The following is a 23447-nucleotide window of genomic DNA, read 5'->3' on the forward strand; positions in this document are numbered from 1 at the left end:
TGGAGCAGCCGTGAAGAGATACCCCACGCCCAAGGTAAGAGAAACCCAAGTAAGACGGTAGGTGTTGCAAGGGGGCATCAGAGGGCAGACACACTGAAACCATAATCACAGAAAACTAGTCAATCAAATCACACTAGGACCACAGCCTTGTCTAACTCAATGAAACTAAGCCATGCCTGTGGGCAACCCAAGATGGGCGGGTCATGGTGGAGAGATTTGACAGAATGTGGTCCACTGGAGAAGGGAATGGCAAACCACTTCAGTATTCTTGCCTTGAGAACCCCATGAACAGTATGAAAAGGCAAAAAGATAGGATACTGAAAGAGAAACTCCCCAGGTCAGTAGGTGCCCAATATGCTACTGGAGATCAGTGGAGAAATAACTCCAGAAAGAATGAAGGGATGGAGCCAAAGCAAAAACAATACCCAGCTGTGGATGTGACTGGTGATAGAAGCAAGGTCCGATGCTGTAAAGAGCAATATTGCATAGGAACCTGGAATGTCAGGTCCAAGAATCAAGGCAAACTGGAAGTGGTCAAATAAGAGATGGCAAGAGTGAATGTCAACATTCTAGGAATCAGCTAACTGAAATGGACTGGAATGGGTGAATTTAACTCAGATGACCATTACATCTACTACTGTGGGCAGGAATCCCTCAGAAGAAATGGAGTGGCCATCATGGTCAACAAAAGAGTCCGAAATGCAGTACTTGGATGCAATCTCAAAAATGACAGAATGATCTCTGTTCATTTCTAAGGCAAACCATTCAATATTACAGTAATCCAAGTCTATGCCCCAACCAGTAACGCTGAAGAAGCTGAAGTTGAACGGTTCTATGAAGACCTACAAGACCTTTTAGAACTAACACCCAAAAAAGATGTCCTTTTCATTATAGGAGACTGTAATGCAAAAGTAGGAAGTCAAGAAACACCTGGAGTAACAGGCAAATTTGGACTTGGAGTATGGAATGAGGCAGTGCAAAGACTAATAGAGTTTTGCCAAGAAAATGCACTGGTCATAACAAACATCCTCTTCCAACAATACAAGAGAAGACTCTATACATGGACATCACCAGATGGTCAACACCGAAATCAGACTGATTATAATCTTTGCAGCCAAAGATGGAGAAGCTCTATACAGTCAGCAAAAACAAGACCACGAGCTGACTGTGGCTTAGATCATGAACTCCTTATTGCCAAATTCAGACTTAAATTGAAGAAAGTAGGGAAAACCACTAGACCATTCAGGTATGACCTAAATCAAATCCCTTATGATTATATAGTGGAAGTAAGAAATAGATTTAAGGGCCTAGATCTGATAGATAGAGTGCCTGATGAACTATGGACAGAGGTTCGTGACATTGTACGGGAGACAGGGATCAAGACCATCCCCATGGAAAAGAAATGCAAAAAAGCAAAATGGCTGTCTGGGGAGGCCTTACAAATAGCTGAGAAAAAAAGAGAAGCGAAAAGCAAAGGAGAAAAGGAAAGATATAAACATCTGAATGCAGAGTTCCAAAGCATAGCAAGAAGAGACAAGAAAGCCTTCTTCAGCGATCAATGCAAAGAAATAGAGGAAAACAACAGAATGGGAAAGACTAGAGATCTCTTCAAGAAAATTAGAGATACAAAGGGAACACATCATGCAAAGATGGGCTCGATAAAGGACAGAAATGGTATGGACCTAACAGAAGCAGAAGATACTAAGAAGAGATGGCAAGAATACACAGAAGAACTGTACAAAAAAGATCTTCATGACCCAGATAATGATGATGGTGTGATCACTGACCTAGAGCCAGACATCCTGGAATGTGAAGTCAAGTGGGCCTTAGAAAGCATCACTATGAACAAAGCTAGTGGAGGTGATGGAATTCCAATTGAGCTATTTCAAATCCTGAAAGATGATGCTGTGAAAGTGCTGCACTCACTATGCCAGCAAATTTGGAAAACTCAGCAGTGGCCACAGGACTGGAAAAGGTCAGTTTTCATTCCAATCCCAAAGAAAGGCAATGCCAAAGAATGCTCAAACTACCGCACAATTGCACTCATCTCACATGCTAGTAAAGTGATGCTCAAATTCTCCAAGCCAGGCTTCAGCAATATGTGAACGGTGAACTTCCTGATGTTCAAGTTGGTTTTAGAAAAGGCAGAGGAACCAGGGATCAAATTGCCAACATCCGCTGGATCATGGAAAAAGCAAGAGAGTTCCAGAAAAACATCTATTTCTGCTTTATTGACTATGCCAAAGCCTTTGACTTGTGTGGATCACAATAAACTGTGGACAATTCTGAAAGAGATGGGAATACCAGACCACCTGATCTGCCTCTTAAGAAATTTGTATGCAGGTCAGGAAGTAACAGTTAGAACTGGACATGGAACAACAGACTGGTTCCAAATAGGAAAAGGAGTACGTCAAGGCTATATATTGTCACCCTGTTTATTTAACTTATATGCAGAGTACATCATGAGAAACGCTGGACTGGAAGAAACACAAACTGGAATCAAGATTGCCGGGAGAAATATCAATAACCTCAGATATGCAGATGACACCACCCTTATGGCAGAAAGTGAAGAGGAACTCAAAAGCCTCCTGATGAAAGTGAAAGTGGAGAGTGAAAAAGTTGGCTTAAAGCTCAACATTCAGAAAACGAAGATCATGGCATCCGGTCCCATCACTTCATGGGAAATCGATGGGGAAACAGTGGAAACAGTGTCAGACTTTATTTTTCTGGGGCTCCAAAATCACTGCAGATGGTGACTGCAGCCATGAAATTAAAAGACGCTTACTCCTTGGAAGGAAAGTTATGACCAACTTAGATAGCATATTCAAAAGCAGATACATTACTTTGCCAACAAAGGTTCATTTAGTCAAGGCTATGGTTTTTCTCGTGGTCATGTATGGATGTGAGAGTTGGACTGTGATGAAGGCTGAGCGCCAAAGAACTGATGCTTTTGAACTGTGGTGTTGGGGAAGATTTTGAGAGTCCCTTGGACTGCAAGGAGATCCAACCAGTCCGTTCTAAAGGAGATCAGCCCTGGGATTTCTTTGGAAGGAATGATGCTGAAGCTGAAACTCCAGTATTCTGGCCACCTCATGCGAAGAGGTGACTTATTGGAAAAGACTCTGATGTTAGGGGGGATTGGGGGCAGGAGGAGAAGGGGACGACAGAGGAGGAGATGGCTGGATGGCATCACTGACTCGATGGACGTGAGTCTGGGTGAACTCTGGGAGTTGGTGATGGACAGGGAGGCCTGGCTTGCTGTGATTCATGGGGTTGCAAAGAGTTGGACACAACTGAGCGACTGAACTGACCTAACTGGGGAACTCCTGGATACTTACTAACCAGAAACTGTTCAATGATTTTAAAACATTTATAAACGTGGGTGTAGACATTCAGTAAGTTACTGTTAAATAAGTATGAGACACTGGAGAAGGCAATGGCACCCCACTCCAGAACTCTTGCCTGGAAAATCCCATGGACGGAGGAGCCTGGTAGGCTGCAGTCCATGAGGTCGCTAAGAGTCGGACACGAATGAGCGACTTCACTTTCACTTTTATGCATTGGAGAAGGAAATGGCAACCCACTCCAGTGTTCTTGCCTGGAGAATCCCAGGGACCGGGGAGCCTGGTGGGAGGCCATCTATGGGGTTGCACAGAGTCAGACACGACTGAAGCGACTTAGCAAAAGTATGAGACACAGAGACAGTGTACTGAGCCGTGTCCAACTCTTGCGACCCCATAGACTGTAGCCTGCCAGGCTCCTCTGTCTGTGGGATTCTCCAGGCAAGAATACTGGAGTGGGCTGCCATTTCCTTCTCCTTAGATATTCATAGGATCATGTCTGGAGGAAGAGACAGGCTGCAAGGAGGAAATTTCAGAAAGTACTAAGTAAATCTCATTAGGAATGAAGAAACCATTAGTAGAGGAGGCAAATGTTAACATAAAATGGGAGGCAAGAGGCAAAACACTGAGAATCTTGAATGGCTGGGTAAGAACTGTTAATATTCTTTTCTGCATTCTGAAGGTTTCAAGGTCTCTGAGCAAGGGAAAGCTATGAGGAAGGCAGTATGTTAAAATGCATTTGTAACAATGCAGGGTAAATTCCAGGCTTAAACAGCTTAAAGGAAAGAGATGCGTAGGATTAGATAAAGAGAGGACTGTCAAACATCAAAACATGGAGGTGAAACCTACCCTGAGAGAAGGCTGAGAACTTACTCTGGATTGCTATGAGAAAGGGGTAGATAACCAACTCTTCTTGGCATTTTCTGTACAGGCTCTTCCAAACTTTGTACTAGGTGATATCCTGAGTCAACTCCAAAATTTTATGAACTGAGTCAAAAAATTTTATGAACTGAAGTTTTTATATCCTAAGACTTTCCAGTCTTGTGTTTTCATGTGACCTGAGTTCTATGCAATACTCTCTTGTTTTGTATGAATGCATAGATACTCAAGTATATCAGCAGTAACCTGGACACATAAGTGGATGGAGAAATAAACAAATGGTGGGAATACATATATATATACACACACACACACATATATATATTATATATATATTACATTTTTTAACTGAGAGAAAGGTAAGACTTTAAAATAAGTATTAAATATAATTTCAGATAGTAAGCCCTAATATCTGGCTTCTTGGATAAAATCAACAACAAATTTTAATTATAAAGGCCCAAAAGGCTCCAAAACAAAAAAAACAAAAATGACTTCAATAAAGTAATACTCAAGGTTTACAAAATACTATGCAAAAAACTGGAGCACTAGAATTATTCTGATTCAGAAGAATGAAAGAGTATTTATCCTTACTCCTCAAATTATCCCAATTTAGATTCTCATAGGTGGTTCCCCCAAGGGAGGGGGGAAAAAAAAAATCACTGTACCTATGTACCTAAACGCACTGACTTAGGTAAACACTCTGAAACATGAAAGGATTTAAGTAGAAAGAAAAAAGTGGAACTTTCATTTGGTACAAAAATATTTAAATATTATCTGCAAAAAAAAAAAGCTTATCTAAAGAAAGGCTGAAAATGAAATACTCCTACATAGTCTGATTCCCATCAAAGATGGTCAAGTTCATGCCTATTTTAACACAGAATACGTAGTTAAGGAAGACAAAGATGCAATACAGAGAACCATCTGGATGTCTTTTGAGCCACTAAGATAGAAATTTGGTAGTAAAACTCAAGACTTTGCTGGATGTTATTTCAGAGACAAACTCTACAGTGTGTTGCCACAACAAAACCCATTTATAAATGCATATGTCTAAAAGGAAATACAATTCTAAGTTGTCAAGGATACAGTCCTTTCTGAAATTCTGAAAAACAAAGTCTTAATAATTTATGAAGTCATTATAGTCCTGATGATTGTACAGGTCACAAGAGAATTAGAAAACAGAAGGAAAGAAAAAAAAAGACAGTACTCGCTTTACCCAGGAGAGAAATGCTGAATGCTCTACTGTCATAAAACACTGTAAACACATTTACATCAGCATGATCTCTTTTCAATACAAAACACTCAAAGCTAAAAGAAAATACGAAAATAGAACAAAAACATGTTGGCAAAGTGGTTCCAATCTACCAAAGGCAAATTTCATAGCACATTTTCCCCCATGGCTTTCTACCTGGCATAAAGCCTTCCTTGATATGCTACCTAAATAAAATAAGCTCTCCCTCCATTCCCCTCGTCAACTGAGATGAAAAAAGCATAAACTAAAACTTGAGACACCTTTTATTTGGCAGACTTGCTGGGGACTTAAACCTGAGAGGCAGCCTCTCAGATAGCTCTGAGGGACTGCACAGAGGAAAGAGAGGAGCCAGGATATATAGGCACTTTTATGAAAAAAAAAATAGGTAGATAGTTGGAACAAAGGATTACTGTTAACTAAAGAAAAACCAGACAGCTCAAGTTAATCAATCTAGCACTTTTCTCTGTATGGGAAGATGCAAGAGTCTGGGATTGCTGAAATCATTCCTTTGATACACACCTTAGCTATCAAGGACCTATTCTTTCCTCCATCCTGAATCCCCCCCGGGTACACAGTCTGGGGAGGCTGCAGCAGCTGACAGCTTGATGGCCACACCACCCCTTGTTGATATGGCAGGTGTCATTCTCTATCTACTTACACCATTCTGGTTTTTCTTCACAGCGCTCACAATGAACTGAAATCACCTTATGTGTTCATTTGTTTAGTCTCACCCACTAGACTGTAAGAGCACCAAGACGCAGGGATTCAGCCTTTCTCACCATAATATCCTGAGTGGCTGACACAGAAGTCTCTTGATATCATTTATTGAATGAATAAAGAAAGAAAGGAGAGAGAGAAGCGAAGGAAGGGTTTTAAACCTCCTATGAATGATCACACAAGGGAGTTCAAATTACATTATTTATGTTTGTATGAATATTAGAATTTCCTCTTCCCTAAGAAGAGTAATGATGTGTTCCCTGAACGGATGATGTAGTCCCATTTACAGCTAAGTACTGAAAGAGCAATGCCCTCCCCTTATGTAACAAGCGACAGAAAAAAATTTTCAGTCAGAAGACTACTTTTCAGTGTTAAGATTTCACTGATAATAACTTTGATATAAAACTTCTGAGCAGTAATGATTTTAATTAATAAGGTCAGTCTGGGCTTAAGCTCCATTAAATATTGCCTCTTCTTCTTCTGCAGCAACCTTCAAAATTAAATCTTGTCTCTGCTGAAAAAAATCATGCCAATTTTCTGAGTATATGTGGTTTATCTTTCTTCTCAGAAAAAAAAACAAAAACTTTTTCTCATTAATCATACAGATAACAGTTGGCATTCCAACTGTCTTGAAGAAAGGGCAAAAATGGAGAGAAGAGGTTGGGGAGGGAGGAGTAAGTAAGGGTACACACACCAAGTCATTGGCAGGACGGAGATCTGAATACAAATATATCCTAATCATAAGATCCAGACTGCCAATGACTGACATTACCAAGCTCAGTAGCAGACAGTTTTCTCCAGCTGGTGGCCAAGGAGGAAGTCAGGGAAATGGCAAGCATGAAGGGAATTTGACAAACTGCTGCTCATTCGAAGATGGAGGAGCCGTGTGAAAGGAGTTCTGGGCAACTAAAATATCAGGAGGTGGCACAGAAATAGGTGCTTTGGTCCTGCAACTGTGTACAGCTGTATAGATAATGGCCCCCAGAAGACATGTTCAAGTCCTGACTCCTAACCCTGGGAATGTGACCTTATTTGGGTCTTTGCAGATATAGTTGAGTATTTCCAGGTAAGATGGGCCTGAATGGAGGGTAGGCCCTAAATATAGTGACTGGTGTCCTTACAAGAGAGGCAGAGGAAACTGTGAAGCTGGGAGGCGAGGAGGCCACATGAATGCAGACAGAACTGGAGGGATGCTGCCATAAACCCATGATGCCCATAGCTCAATTCTCCCTCAGTCTCCCTCAAAGAAAGAACCCTGCTGACACTTTGATGGCAGACCTCTGGCCTCCTAAATCATGAAAGAAAACAGTTCCATTGTTTTAAGCCGGTCTCTGTATGGTAATTTGTTACAGCAGCCCTGAAGAACTAACACAAACCACGAGAAACAATTCTGCCAGTAGCCTGAAAGAGCCCGGAAGCAGAATTTTCCTAGAGTCTTCAGACAAGGACTAATCCCAGTATCATACTGTGCATGTTAGTTACTCAGCTGTGTCCGACTCTTTGTGATCCCATGGACTATAGCCCTGCCAGGTTCCTCTGTCCATGAAATTTCCCAGGCAAGAACACTGGAGTAGGTTGCCATTTCCTTCTCCAGGGGATCTTCCCGACCCTGGGATCGAACCTGAATTTCCTGCATTGGCAGGCAGATTCTTTACTTGTCTGAGCCAGCAGAGAAGTCCTGAATTCTACTGGTTGGGATCTTCCCAACCCAGGAATTGAACCCAGGTCTCCTGCATTGCAGGCACATTCTTTACCGACTGAGCTACGAGGGAAGCCATTAACATGTTATGCATCAATAGAAAAGCTAATAGAATGTTTCGAGTTTAATTTTCTTGTATTGTTAGTTAATACTTATATACAAATTAAAGTTGTGATGGAAACATCCCTTTCTTGCTCCTGACATGGAAATGTCCATAACAGAATACTATTTAGACTGTGATCAAAGGAATCCAGTGTTCTGGGCCGTGTTAACAGATAAGCCATAGGAAGTAGTGTCGCTGTGGCATATAATGTTGAGAAATCCAAAGCTTAAAAAAGTTAAGTGGGTAAAAATCAAAAGCACACAGAGTATTTCAGGAAGAACACATGTTCTAAAGCATGTTTATAAACATGTACAGACCCACAGTTTAAGAAAGGTGGCTTCACAGTGGTAAACAACCTACCGGCCAATGCAGGAGACACAGGAGGCTCAGGTGCAGTCCCTGCTCTGCCTCTTCCAGTCCTGTGCTTACCCCATTCCAGCCTAGGGTATCCATTCGTCTCCTATGTAATCATTCTCAGGTTTCAAAGTCTAACTCAAATACAAACTCTCTATAAGTCGTATTATATAATCTTCCATATACGAAAGGCACTAAACAAACACTTGAAACCAAAGTTCATCCCTTTAGAAAGCAGAGCATGGACAGTAACCAGAGGTGACAGTATTCTGATAGTTACAGCTCATATAGTAAGTCGTTTACCCATGATATCTATGATAGCTGGGGCGATGGCTAACTTTATGTGCCAACTTGACTGGGCCACAGGCCATGAAGGTTTCATTACTGATGTGTCACCAATTATTCTCAGCACATCAGTGAGAGTATTTCCAGATGAGATTCACTCAATAGACTAACACAAATTACTCTCCCTAACGTGGGTGGGCCTCGTCTCATCAATTGAAGGCCGAAAGAGAACAAAAAGACTGAAGCAGAAGGAACTCCCCCTGCCCCGCTTCCCTGAGCTGGGACATGGGGTCTTCTACTGCTTCTGAACTGAAATGGAGACACTGACTCTTCCTGAGTCTCCAGCCTGTCAGCTCTCAGACTGGCACACTCTCAGCTCTCCTGGTTCTCAGGCCTTCACACTCAAACTGGAACTATACCATTGGTTCACCTGGGTCCTCGTTTACAGACTGCCAATCTCAGGACTTCTTGGCCTCCATAATCATGTAAGCCAATTCCTTAGAACAAATCTCTTTTCTGCTCCAGCACTCTCTCGCTCTCTCTCTCTATATATATACATATACACACATACACACACACACGTACTCACATACATCTTATTCCTTCCATTTCTCTGAGAATCATAACTAATATTTATTTTAATATGGTATTTATTCTTACAACTGAGTTTTCATTCAAATCACACCACAGTTCTGAGAACCACCTGGAACACAGGTATTACATGGTACTTAACAAGATTAAATTACTGTGCTCCCTGAAAATTTTACAACAGCTCTTAGAAGAGACATCCACTCTTCCCCTAGGATCATCACCCAGGGGCCACTTAACTGAGCAGAAAGAGCCTGCCTGAGAACCTGTGCTTCACATCAGAATCAGTCCACAAGCTTTGAAAACCTTCTACATTACATCCCAGTAAATCCCATACTATTATCCAAAGTATGTTTCAAATTGCTGAACAAAGACCTGAGCTCATCTACATTACATTTGTTCTTGAATTGCCATGTGATTTACATGTGTGTTTTCATCTTTAATTCCTCACCTCTGGAAAAGGTACAGATGCACATGAAAGGAAATACATATTATTCATTACAGCTCAGATGAATAAAATAGGAGCAATGAATTATAGAATCAATACTTTCTACACTAAAAACTGTTCCAAAAGTGGGCAGACTTTAGAAACGAAATTAGATAAATGTGCATAGGTCTTAACAAACTAACGTTAAGCCAAGAAGTTTTACTGGGGGAAATACTTGGGGGACATCTCAGTTCCTGGAAAATGCTTCAGTACAATTTCAGTACAAGTTGTCAGGTAACAGATATCCGAAGTATATCTTTTAAAATCCTTGGGACTGCCGTGGTGGTCCAGTGGTTAAGAATCTGCTTGCCCCTGCAGTAGACACAGGTTCAATCCCTAATCTGGAAATATCCCACCTGCCTCGGGGCAACAAAGCCTATGTGCCACAATACTGACCCCACGTGCCCTACAGCCTGCAAGCAGCAACTACAGAGAGCCATGCACAGCAACAAAGACCCAAAGCAACCAAAAATGAATAAATACATAACATTTTTTTAAAAAACACGTATTTTGCACAAAACTACACTTAAGCATTTTGTTGTCAGAAAGATACATATGGTTATATGTAAGTAGTTAGGAAATGTAGGACGGTAGTGAAAGTATTGATCGGTTCCATGAGACAAATCTGAATCTTTGGACTTCCCTGGCAGTCCAGTGGTTAAGACTCCATGCTTCCAACACAGGGGGTCATGGATTTGATCCTTGCTCAGGGAACCAATGGTCTTGCCTGGAGAATCACAGGGACGGGGGAGCCTGGTGGACTGCCATCTATGGGGTGGCATAGAGTTGGACACGACTGAAGTGACTTAGCAGCAGCAGCAGCAACAGCAGGGAACTAAGATCCCATGTGCCACACAGTGCATGGCAAGCAATCCATCATTTTTTTAAAAAAAGATTTAAATCTTATATTCATCCACATTAAATACAAACCATATATGCACATATGCATACATAACAAAGGCAACCAAAAATATATTCATTGATAGTTTATCACTGAAAAAGCACCAATGACAAGGTTTAATTTTTTTTCATATAGATTATCATTTTCTTACATGGGGGTATCAAAAGTATTCTTAATGTATGTTACCAAGGCTCTCCCTGAACCTAACTGCAGAAGCATGGGGAGCAGAAAGAACCAAGGGGCTGGCCTTATACATCAAGCCATCAGGGGTCAACCTCCCATGAGTAAAGACACTCTCTCTCAGCTGGGAGTAGGGTTGCCACGCACTGGCTACACATTTCGTAAAATATATCTTTCTGAGTCAACAAGCAGTGGTTGGGCTCTTCAGAATATAATTAGATCTCATTTCTATATCGTGGGGAGAAAAATGTTTTTTTAATGAGAAAGATCTTGAGAGGTTTAACAAATGTCAGGGAGCAGTTGGTGCAGCGGCCATCCTTGGAAACTTGCTGGCCTGACTCGGACTGCAGCCTAGGCCCTGAGGAAGCAGGACCAGGCATGCACATCAATGCCTGACACACCTTCCAACATTTGTTTGATTTTGGGGAAAAAAAATTATTTAATATTGATATCTGAGTGAACTCCAGGAGTTGGTGATGGACAGGGAGGCCTGGCGTGCTGCGATTCATAGGGTCGCAGAGTCGGACACGACTGAGGAACTGAACTGAACTGAACTGATATGGCATGTACTTATTTAACTTCGATTTCTTTTGTTTGATAAAATTTACAGAGTTTCTTGAATTATAACATGCCATTTTAGACCTTAACATATTTGCACTGGGTACTCTCAGCAGTCATCCCATTGTGTGTCTGCTACATAAGCAATGGAGTAAAAGAAAAAAATACACCCCTTCTGTTAATTAGTACTCATTAACTGTTCTGGTACTATTCCCCACCTCAGCTCCCCTAAATATATTATTTTTAATTAAACAATTTCCACTCTAAGAGTTTGGGGAGGAGTGAAGGAAGATGTCCTTCCTTCTCTATTATTTCTGAGTAGGTCCAGGAAAAGTCCCAGCTTCAAGTTCAGAAGTCTCATCATGCTGACCTTGAATAATAAATCTTATCCTTCTGGCCACAAACACCTTTGAATCTGCAAAAGTTCAGTCACGTGCCTTATGAAAAACAGATAAAGCTCTGAATAGATGCTTCTGAAGATGGACTGAGATTCTCCTGGGTCCCAAGCAGTGTAGTAGTTACTGCCTCTCTTTCTAGACCTCCTATAGTGAGTGCATGAGCACACACACGAAAATACAAGGACCCTCCCTGAGACCCCAAGCCCACCACTGGACCTGATTTGATGGCGGCATCCTGGGCACCCCACCCTTCCCTGCCTGAGTGCAGCATATGGGACTTACTGGGGAAGTAAGACATCTCTAATTAGAGCCAGAAGATTGTTGTCAGAGTCGACATTCACCACCTCCTTGCTGTCGTCAGGCTCCTGGTTCACAAGCAGAGATGTGGTTTCTGAGAGTAGCCGCAAGCTGAAGAGTCTCCACTCCACTGGAAAGACAGAGAGATGCCAAGAACGTGACCACGTGGAGTCGGAAGGAAAACAGAATGTGTACCTGCTGGTGCTTGTTGACGTGGTCACACTTACCATTCTGGCTTTGAACCAATGACACCAAGGGGGGCAGGATATAATCAACCACCTAAAAGACAAGACGTAAAAGACTCCATTCAAATCCCAAAAAACAAAAAACGAATACTGTCTGTGTGCCCGATGCACAGCGGGGTCAAACAACACTCAAAGGTTGGAGTTTGGAGCAGAGAAAGGTTTAGTGCAGAGCCCTGCAAGGGGGATGAGTGGTTCATGCCCAAAAAACCCCAAACTCCCTGAAAGCTTTCAGCTCAAGCCTTTCATCGCAAAGGTGAGGGAGGGGCGTGGTTAGTTGTTGCAGACTTCTAGGTGTCAGATCCTGTGTTCTTGTAGCTGGCCACAATGTTCCCATAAACCTTCACCAAACAAATGTTATTCTCTGTTCTGATAAGAAGGGACAAGGTCACCAGGCTCAACTTTCACCCTCTAAGGCCCAGGCCCAGCTAAGAGGAAGGGGCCCCATTCAGGTCAGTCCCCCTGCCCTGAATGCTGGCACAGCCCCCAGCCTGGTCCTCCCACCAGTGCCCTGCCCAGCTGAGGAGGTGGATCTCAGCTGGCAGCATCCTCAGGGCCAGGTCTCCAGACTCCACCCAGCTGTCATCACTGAGGGAGCCAGGCGCCCAGCACGCCGTTGCCCTCAGGCTGCCCTAATAGGGGCAGTTTTGTGGACCAACATCCAGGATGACTGCCGCCACCTTTAGGTCATGAAGGTGGGGATGGGGGAGAGGCCTGCTGCCAGGAGCCAGCGTGAGGAACTCCGCCTGTGGCAAAAGTCATGAGGAAGGAGGCTCGACATACGCAAAGGCGTGATCGAGCCTCAGGAGTCCCCCTGGAAATTCTCAAGCATCTATCCCTAAAACCAGAGTCTGCCTACTTTACTGCTTTGTGCTCTCACCTACACCTCTGACTTTACAGGGGGCTGTCCCCTACCACCTCTCTCTGAAAAAGAGTTAACTTACAGCTCCAGTTAATAAAGTTCCTGGGCGTGACAAGAGTGTTTCAACCTACAAACTCCTCTGAAGGTTCTTCCGGCCACATATGATTGTTCAGAGCCTCCCAACCATGAGAGGCATGAGATGTTCTAAACTGTCTAAATACAGATTCCTTTGAGCAGTTAAAAGATTGATTAGAAATGGTATTGGTGAAGGGTTTTTCACTTGTTGGGCCAATGATTGCTGCTAAGTTTCCATATCCCTTACCTACTGTGTCCCTGGGAGTGTATTGATTAATATAATTGGTGTATAGGAATGTAAGTAGTAGCTTTAGTGTTTGTAACCCTGGACCCCTGAGTTAATTCTTTTCTTGTTATAGCCCACCACACCTTTGCCCTATAGGAATGCAACTTTATCTAATGCTTTCAGAGGGTGGTGCCTGACTTTAGAATAATCACCTTTAGAGAAAAATAAGTTTTCTGAAGAAAGGGTCATAAAATGTTAACAGGCCTCTTGGCCAGAAGATGATGTAAATCACCTAAACTTTTGCATATAAGTTTGCAGGAAGAAAGCCTGGCTTACTGCTGACTCTACCCCTTCCCCCATTATACTCTATGCACAACTTAAGGTATAAAAACTACTTTGGAAAATAAAGTGCGGGCCTTGTTCACCAAAACTTGGTCTCCCCATGTTGTTCTTTCTCTTACCTTCTGGCTGAATTCCCATCTGGAGCATGGAGGCTCGTCAAGCCTACTGTGCCTGGGCTTCTAAGATCTGACCGGGGAGGCCTTAGTGTCTCCTCTCCTTCGGGAGAATGGGAGGACGCCTGCGGCCTACATAGGTGACGCAAATTCCTTATCTTGGAATTTTATTAGCTTTCCACGTAAACCAAGGTATTCAGCCTCTTTTCTCCTCTGAATTTTCTCACTGAGCTATCCTTATTTGATCACTCTTTATATCTTTAATTCTATCGTATCCTGATCGCCGAAGCCGTCTCCCCTTCGAATTCCCTGGATCCGCTGGGGCTGGATTCCGGCAGCCTGCATCTCCTCAAAGCCTGGGCCTGGCCAGTGGGGGGCCTGGCAAGAGCTGTGGAGCCTGCAGGGCACAGTCCCCTGCCTGTCCCCGGGCCCCCACCTCACCCACTAGGCTGAGGGCCTGGAGGTCCTGGGAAAGAAGGACACAACCCACCTCTCACTGCACTTTCTGCCACGAGGACCACTGCCCCGCTGACCATAGGCAAAGTGGGCCTCTAGCCACAGTCCTCACCCACCCCCCAGGGTCACGTGCTCACATGCTAAGTGTCAGTCACACCTGCCCCGCCCCTGTTACAATATCAACCACTACCCACACCGTTTTTCACTGACAAATCACTAGTCAGAGGGGTGAAAAACATCAACAGCTAAATTTACCCAGCATGTAAACTCTGCATGACATTTAATAAACAATCAAGCTCATTTCAACCTGAAAAAGTCTTCAGGTCAAAATAACACTGTGATCATCAAGACAGTAGTTTATCAAAACCTTCAGAGTTGATGAAAGGAACGTTAGTATGTAATACAAAATATGCCTGGCATGCATTGACATTGAACTGTCAAATTAATATACATTTAAGCTGGTGATCATTAATCAAGTTTAAACAATCATCAAAATGTTGGGAAAAAAGGAGATACATAATCCTCATGTTTTCACAAATACATCAAAGCACTATGACAAGTTGATCTTGGTGGTTTTGAGATGCAGATTCAAAAGATCTAAATCCATTACACATACCACCTCTATGATTTTCTTGTTATATCAGACACAGCACCATCAAATTATGGTTTGAAATCGACTCCACAATAACAATTTACCCCTGGGATGAAAACGGGTGATAAAGAAAGGACAAATCACTCCCACTGTCTAATTCTCAAAACAACTGTCTCAGCTGGTGAACTATTTTGGTGACAATAAATAAAACTCCTACTGTTTATACCTGCATTGATTCCTGATCCTAAGATAGATACATATTCGTTCTCACCACAGACAAAAGGCAGAAGTGGCCACAGCCCAACACCACCCTCCTATTGTCCAAACCAATGAAAGAATGCCCTACACAGGTCAGGATCTCCGCACATGGGTAGTGGCCCATCAGTATCACCCTGTTCTAGCTCAACTTCACAAAATAAATTTACACATGACAATATATCTAGACAGTTGTACAAGAACCATACAAGGACTAGGTTTTTGGTTTTTTTTTTTCACCCTCATTCATTGAGTGATGTCACATCACTTAATAGACCTCAAATTTCACAAAGGAATTTTGAAAACTCTAAACTCCCAGTTATGTCAAAAGCAAAAACTATGCAAACAAGAGAAATACATCTCACCATCAACCCCTATCAACATGCTCAACACCCATCTTGAAGGTTTAAGAGAGCATATTAAGAGAGGAGTGGGATTAAAATAAAATTATCTACATGTCCAACTCTATAAGTTTGACAATTAAGCATGGTCCATAAAGCAAGACTATCAGAAGATGAACAGCCAAAAATCAATACTCTTCCCAATGTTTCTACAACAACCAATCAAACAACATAATTTTAAAAAGACATCATTTACAACAGTGATAAAATTCTAAGGGTCTATGATATCATGACTTTTACAAAATATAAATACAAACATATATATAAAATATTTGTAAATATAATAACCATTGATAACTGGTTTAAAAAAAAGCTGGAAAGCTATCATAATCATGCTCACAAGAAGAAAACAGCTAAACAAACTGAAAATCAACAACTCATCTCAGATAAATCAGAGAATTAAAGTCACAAAGAAAACCAACTGTCCACTAGAACTGAAGACAAAGGCAAAGACAGAAAATCATAGCTTAATAGGAGCAGAAACTGCCACTGGAGCCAGCAACTGGTACAAAAACTTAAATAGCACTTGATTAGAGTTAGAGTCTGAGATGATAAACCTCCTGGAGGCCCAGCCTTAGTGCAGCTACCCACTTCCCATAAGTTTTACCTCCCAGAACCCCACCAGATTCTCAGACTGAAGATCAGAGAAAAGTCTCACGTTTCTGGCAAAGGAAAGGAAAAACTAACCATTCTGAACTATGTTTAGAGCATTCTTTTCTCCTTAACAAAGGCTGGACTCAAGAGACACTATTCTACCAAAAGCTGAACCTACTTGGGTTTTACCAAAACCTGAGCTAGGGGGTAAAATATCCAATTCCAACACCCTGTAAGCCTTCCCATCTCACCAAGTGGGGCACTGGGGTGGGGGTGCTGAGAAGTATGTGTGAGGGTCACAGCCCAGGCGCACAGGCTCAGAAAAGGAATGTGACCTAAACCTAGCGGCTGTGGATCTCTACCCACTCCACCACACCTCACCACAACATCAACAGGGCTCCTGTGTAATAACCCGGGATTACAATTCAGAGGGCTGCACAGGCTTTATTCCAGAAGGCGCTGTTAGGGAAAACCAAAGACGAGAGGATAGACAAAACGAGGACGTTACACATAATTTTAGCCTCTGAAACCTACAGTTACAGCAAACAGTAAACACAGCCCGGCTCCTAGCCAAAGAAACATAAAACTTCATAATAATAGCTAGCTCATTGATTTCAGGTCATGTTACCTGATATATCATGCTGGAATGAAATATTTGTAGTGTTGAGGAAGAAAAAACACCACCAACCTAGACTTCTGAGTGAAATTATCCCTCGGGAATAAAAGGAAAAATAAAGAATTTCTCACACAAACAATAACTGAAGAAATGTTTTGCCAGTAGACTTGCCTTGTAAGAAATGTTAAGTTTCTTAGAAAAAAGGAAAATGACACGGGTCAGACACCCATCTATATGTTAGGGGAAAAAATTAATGAAGGTAAAAATATAGTCATTGATGAGAAGCCTCAAAGCAAGTCAACTCGGTGCAAATTAATCTATCAGTTCAGTTCAGTAGCTCGGTCATGTCCGACTCTTTGCGACCCCGTGGACAGCAGCACGCCAGGCTTCCCTGTCCATCACCAACTCCTGGAGCTTACTCAAACTCATGTCCATCAAGTCAGTGATGCCATCCAACCATCTCGTCCTCCGTAATCCCCTTCTCCTCCCACCTTCAATCTTTTCCAACATCAGGGTCTCCTCCGATGAGTCAGTTCTTCACATCAGGTAGCCAAAGTACTGGAGTTTCAGCTTCAGCATCAGTCCTTCCAATGAATATTCAGGATTGATTTCCTTTAGGAATGACTGGTTGGATCTCTTTGTAGTCCAAGGGACTCTTGAGAGTCTTCACCACCACCAGAGTTCAAAAGCATCAATTCTTCAGTGCTCAGCTTTCTTTATGGTCCAACTCTCACACCCATACATGACTACTGGAAAAACCATAGCTCTGACTAAATGGACCTTTGTTGGCCAAGTAACGTCTCTGCTTTTTAATATGCTGTCTACACTCGTCATAGCTTTGCTTCTAAGGAACAACTGTCTTTTAATTTCATGGCTGCAGTCACCATCTGCAGTGATTTTGGAGCCCAAAAAACTAAAGTCTCTCACTCTTCCATTGTTTGTCCACTATTTGCCATGAAGTGATGGGACCAGATGCCATGATCTTCATTTTTTGAATGTTGAGTTTCAAGCCAGCTTTTTCACTCTCCTCTTTCACTTTCATCAAGAGGCTCTTTAGTTCCTCTTCACTTTCTGTCAGAAGGGTGGTGTCATCTGCATATCTGAGGCTATTAATATTTCTCCCGGCAATCTTGATTCCAGCTTGTGCGTGATCCAGCACGGCATTTCTCATGATGTACTCTGCATATAAAGTTAAACAAGTGGGATGACAATATACAGCCCTGACATACTCCTTTCCCAGTTTGGAACCAGTCTATTGTTCCCTGTCCAGTTCTAATTGTTGCTTCTGGATCCACAAACAGATTTCTCAGGAGGCAGGTCAGGTGGTCTGGTATTCCCATCTCTTGAACAATTTTCCACAGTTTGTTGTGATCAACACAGTTGAAGGTTTTGGTGTAGTCAATAAAGCAGAAGCAGATGTTTTTCTGGAACTCTCTTGCTTTCTTGATGACCCAGCAGATCCAATGGCAATTTGATTTCTGGTTCCTCTGTCTTTTCTAAATCCAGCTTGAACATCTGGAAGTTCACAGTTCACCTACTGTTGAAGCTTGGCTTGGAGAATTTTAAACATTACTTTGCTACCATGTGAGATGAGTGCAATTGTGTGGTAGTTTGAACATTCTTTGGCATTGCCATTCTTTGGAATTGGAATGAAAACTGACCTGTTCCAATCATGTGGCCACTGCTGAGTTTTCCAAATTTGCAGCATATTGAGCACAGCACTTTAACAGCATCATCTTTCAGGATTTGAAATAACTCAGCTGGAATTCCATCACCTCCACTAGTTTTGTTCATAGTGATGCTTCCTAACGTCCACTTGACTTCTCATTCCAGGAGGTCTGGCTCGAGGGGAGTGATCACACCATCATGGTTATCTGGGCCATGAAGATCTTTTCTGTACAGTTCTTTGTGTATTCTTGCCACCTCTTCTCAATATCTCCTGCTTCTGTTAGGTCCAACCCATTTCTGTCATTTACTGTGCCCATCTTTGCGTGAAATGTTCCCTTGGTACCTCTAAATTTCTTGAAGAGATCTCTAGTCTTTCCCATTCTATTGTTTTCCTCTATTTCTTTGCATTGATCACTGAGGAAGGTTTTCTTACCTCTCTTTGCTATTCTTTGGAACTCTGCATTCAAATGGGTATATTTTTCCTTTTCTCCTTTGCTTTTAGCATCTCTTCTTTTCTCAGCTAAGGCCTCCTCAGACAACCATTTTGCCTTTTTGCATTTCTTTTTCTTGGAGATGATCTTGATCCCTGCCTCCTGTACAATATCACAAACCTCCATCCATAGCTCTTCAGGCACTCTGTCTACCAGATCGAATCCCTTGAATCTATGTGTCACTTCCACTGTATAATTGTAAGGGATTTCATTTAGATCATACCTGAATGGTCTAGTTGTTTTCCCTACTTTCTTCACTTTAAGCCTGAATTTTGCAATAAGGAGTTCAGGATCTGAGCCACAGTCAGCTCCCAGTCTTATTTTTGCTGACTGTATAGAGCTTGTCTAACTCAATGAAACTATGACCCATTCCGTGTAGGGCTACCCAAGATAGACGGGTCATGGTGGAGAGTTCTAACAAAATGTGGTCCACTGGAGAAGGGACTGGCAAACCACTTCAGTATTCTTGCCTTGAGAACCCCAGGAACAGTATGAAAAGACACAAAGATAGGACACTGAAAGATGAGCTCCCCAGGTAGGTAGGCGCCCAATATGCTACTGGAGATCAGTGGAGAAATAACTCCAGAAAGAACAAAGAAAGTGAAAGTGAAGTCACTCAGTGCCCGACTCTTTGCGACCCCATGGACTGTAGCCCACCAGGCTCCTCCATCTATGGGATTTTCCAGGCAAGAATATTGGAATGGGTTGCCATTTCCTTCTCCAAGAGATCTTCCTGACCCAGGAATTGAACCCAGGTCTCCCACACTGTAGGCAGACACTTTACCGTCTGAGCCACCAAACAACACACAGTTGTGGATGTGACTGGTGATGGAAGTAAAACCCAATACTATAAAGAACAATACTGCACAGGAACCTGGAATGTTAGGTCCATGAATCAGGGAAAATTGGAAGTGGTCAAACAGGAGATGGCAAGAGTGAACATCGACATTTAGGAATCAGTGAAATAAAATTGACTGGAATGGGTGAATTTAACTCTGATGACCATTATATCTACTACTGTGGGCAGGAATCCCTTAGAAGAAATGGAGTAGCCATCATAGTCAACAAGAGTCCAAAATGCAGTACTTGGATGCAATCTCAAAAATGACAGAATGATCTCTGTTTGTTTCCAAGGCAAACCATTCAATATTACAGTAATCCAAGTCTATGCCCTGAGCAGTAATGCTGAAGAAGCTGAAGTTGAACGGTTCTACGAAGACCTACAAGACCTTCTAGAACACACACCCAAAAAAGATGTCCTTTTCATCACAGGTGACTGGAATGCAAAAGTAGGAAGTCAAGAGATAACTGAAGTAATAGGCAAATTTGGCCTTGGAGTACAGAATGAAGCAGGGCAAAGGCTAACAGAGTTTGGCCAAGAGAACACACTGGTCATAGCAAACACCCTCTTCCAACAACACAAGAGAAGACTCTACACATGGACATCACCAGATGGTCAATACTGAAGTCAGACTGTTTATATTCTTTGCAGCTGAAGATGGAGAAGCTCTATACAGTCAGCAAAAACAAGACCAGGAGCTAACTGTGGCTCAGATCATGAACTCCTTATTGCAAAATTAATCTATAATTCCAATATAAAACACATAAATATTTCAACGAGGTTGTGTGAATTTCTCACACTTATCTATAAAGTATTTGGAAAGAATAGTAATGGAAAAATGTCAAAAAGCATGAAGCAGACATGGTTTCCAGGTTTACTATGATAGGAAGAAATAAGCTGGTACAAGCAAAGGGCTAGACAAAGAGATTCATGAAACAGAACAGATAGCCTAGAAAGAGATACATACGGCAGATGTGTCAATGGCAGATGGACTACTACCAACAGTGGAAAAACATGCCCAGAAAGCATCTGGCAATGTGTAGAGACCTTTTTGATTGCTGCAACTGAGGGGAGCCTCCAAATCTACTACATAGAGGCCAGTGATGCTGCTAAACATCTCTCAATGCCCAGGACAGCCTCCACAACAAGGAACTGCCCATCTCCAAACGTCCAGAGTGGCAGGGTTGAAAGTGAGAGTGTTAGTCACTCGGTCATGTTTGTGATCCCCATGGACTATAGCCCATCAGGCTCCTCTGTCCATGGAGTTCTCCAGGCAAGAATACTAGAGTGGGTAGCCATTCACTTCTCCAGGGGATCTTCCCAATCCAGGGATCAAACCTGGGTCTCCTGCATTACAGGCAGACTCTACCATCTGAGCCACCATGGAAGTCCAGTGCCAAGGCTGAGAAACTCTCGGCCAGGAATAACAAGGGGCACACTGTGAGTTAGGTGTGGACCAGAAGGGAAAGAAAATAATAAGCAAAGAAAAACCCCAAAACAAGTCAACAAGGTAGGGAGAGATTTCTTAGGTTCATCCTGTCCGGGGGGCAGCTTTTCTCAACAGTTATTTCATGTGAGGAACATGTATGACCAAGTATATGTAAACCAATCTCTTTATAGACAGAGTTACCAAGTAAGCCAAAAAATATCTTTTTCAAAAGCAGCCAGAACTGACCGTAGAGCAACAGTCTTTCAATAAAATAGGATACTGTATCACTGCTTCAAAAGCCGATAGCGTGATCTTGATAAATTCTTCTGATGCCATCAGTCCTAGAAATACAGTTAATTATTATAGATGTTTATTTACATGTCCAAAATCATAGTATCAAAATCTTCAAGCAAAGATGTAAAACGTCCCATGATCTACTCACCTACAGCTCCATCTATGTTAGTTTCTCCTGAGTCTATTGATTTAATATGACTCTGAAAAAAATATAAAAATGTTAATAAATGGAGATTTTAAAATAACTGATGTAAATACTATGCAGAGGGAAAAAAAAAAAAACTGAATATATGATCCTATGTGTTCACCATGATTTACTTCCAGTGGTAGGAATCAAGTGATTTTTATATTCTTTTTACATTTTTCTACACTTTCTAAATTTCATGTGATAAATAGGCACTAATCTCTTTATCCAGAAGGCGAAAGATAACATTCTTAGAAAGTTTCTGATTGAGTTAACACACAAAAGTCATTAGAAATTTTTTTTCAACATCAAATCTCTATTTATTCAGCAGAAGTCATGTCCCTATTTTGAAATCAGGTGAATTTATTTCAGCCAAATTATATACGTAATAAATAAGAAAAAGAGGCATTTTAACAACAATTTGGCTGAAATAATTTCACAATTTGATGTAAAAAAATTCAAAGAAAGGTATCTTTTGATTTCAGTAAATCTACTTAAATGTCTACAGCTTAAGAAAGAAGAGACAAAACAGTATTTATACTACAATTTTTCTGTATAACTTTTAAAGAATATGTAGATAACACATGAACATAGATGGAGACAAAAATTTTTGAGGGAGAAATCACAGGAACCATTCACAGAGGCTCCCAGTGAGGAAGAACACTGGACCAGGAGGTATACGTTCACTATTCACTTTCTGCACTGTTAGAATTTTCTAACTATATACATGTATTAATTTTTTTTTCCTTTGTTTAACAGCAACAAGGGTTTTCTAGATGGTGAAACTATAGGGTTCTTTTATTTTCTTTCTTATACTTCCCCTGTTTAATTTTTTAAAAATCCCTACTGAATGTTTCATTGATTTGCCAATTTAAATCTCTCTGGGTCGATTTCTTTCTCTTCATTCTCGGTGTAACAGGAATTAATCAGGTGAGAGTGAGGACAGAGCAGGAGACCCTGGAGATTCAGGGAGAGGAGGGAAAGTATGAACAATCATCCAGGTGAGCGTGAAGGTATATAAATTAGGAAGAGGAACCTGATGCCCCAGTCTGCAGAGAGGACTCGCTTGAAGTGAGCAGTCATGAATTTAAAGTGAGACCAGCTGCTTTCCTCATGTTTTTCTCGAGCCACACTTAGTCACTCAAAGCAGGGGTGAGGGAGGTAGAGAATTAAAGTGAACCAGCAATTGGGTTTGCCAGAGGAGGATGATGGAGGAAGGGACAGGAAAGGGATCATGGGTATACGCTACGTAGGGATAGGGGTTGAACCAGGGGCTCAAAGCTCAAGAAAGAGAATCGTCAAGTCACTGGGCCCAGGGAGGGCAGGGTGGTGAGTGCAAAGTGGTGAGGCCAATTTAAGACCCAGAGGAATTAAAGGACTGTTGGAGATGAGGAGCAGGGGTAGTGAGCTGAAAATTAGGTGTGGTAGCCAGACAGTATGATGCTGAAAATAAGGCTATGGGTGGAGGCAGCTGAGGGGGGGCAAGACACACCCATGGGAAGAGAGGTGGTCGAGGAGCTGAGAGGATGAGGTGCTAGAAGGAACCTCCGCAGAAATACCTGATTCTCTAACAATGACCACGAATCCAATGCTGAGAGACCATGGGAGTGAGGAGGAATGACCCAGAAAAATCTGTAGATGACCACACTACATGGGGCATCTTCTGATGCTGTGAGCTTCAAAGCTGGGAGTACAGCAGGGGAGCAAAAAGGGTGGGCACCTACTCCACA

The 23447-nt window shown here is 42.1% G+C and overlaps 1 protein-coding gene across 10 annotated transcripts in view; it reads right to left on the reverse strand.

Annotated features, from left to right (window-relative positions):
• ULK4 (unc-51 like kinase 4) overlaps positions 1 to 23447 on the reverse strand; it is a 505777-nt gene that overhangs the window by 330735 nt on the left and 151595 nt on the right. For all 10 annotated transcript variants that reach the window (XM_045163883.1, XM_045163885.1, XM_045163880.1 and 7 more), the window contains 4 exons: positions 21682 to 21733; positions 21486 to 21580; positions 12264 to 12315; positions 12022 to 12166 (listed from right to left, as the gene is read on the reverse strand). In XM_045163883.1, coding sequence (XP_045019818.1) covers positions 12022 to 12166; positions 12264 to 12315; positions 21486 to 21580; positions 21682 to 21733 — 344 coding nt within the window. The remainder of the gene's footprint in view (positions 1 to 12021; positions 12167 to 12263; positions 12316 to 21485; positions 21581 to 21681; positions 21734 to 23447) is intronic.

Source organism: Bubalus bubalis, chromosome 21 (genome assembly GCF_019923935.1).
Source record: "Bubalus bubalis isolate 160015118507 breed Murrah chromosome 21, NDDB_SH_1, whole genome shotgun sequence".
NCBI lineage: Eukaryota > Metazoa > Chordata > Mammalia > Artiodactyla > Bovidae > Bubalus > Bubalus bubalis.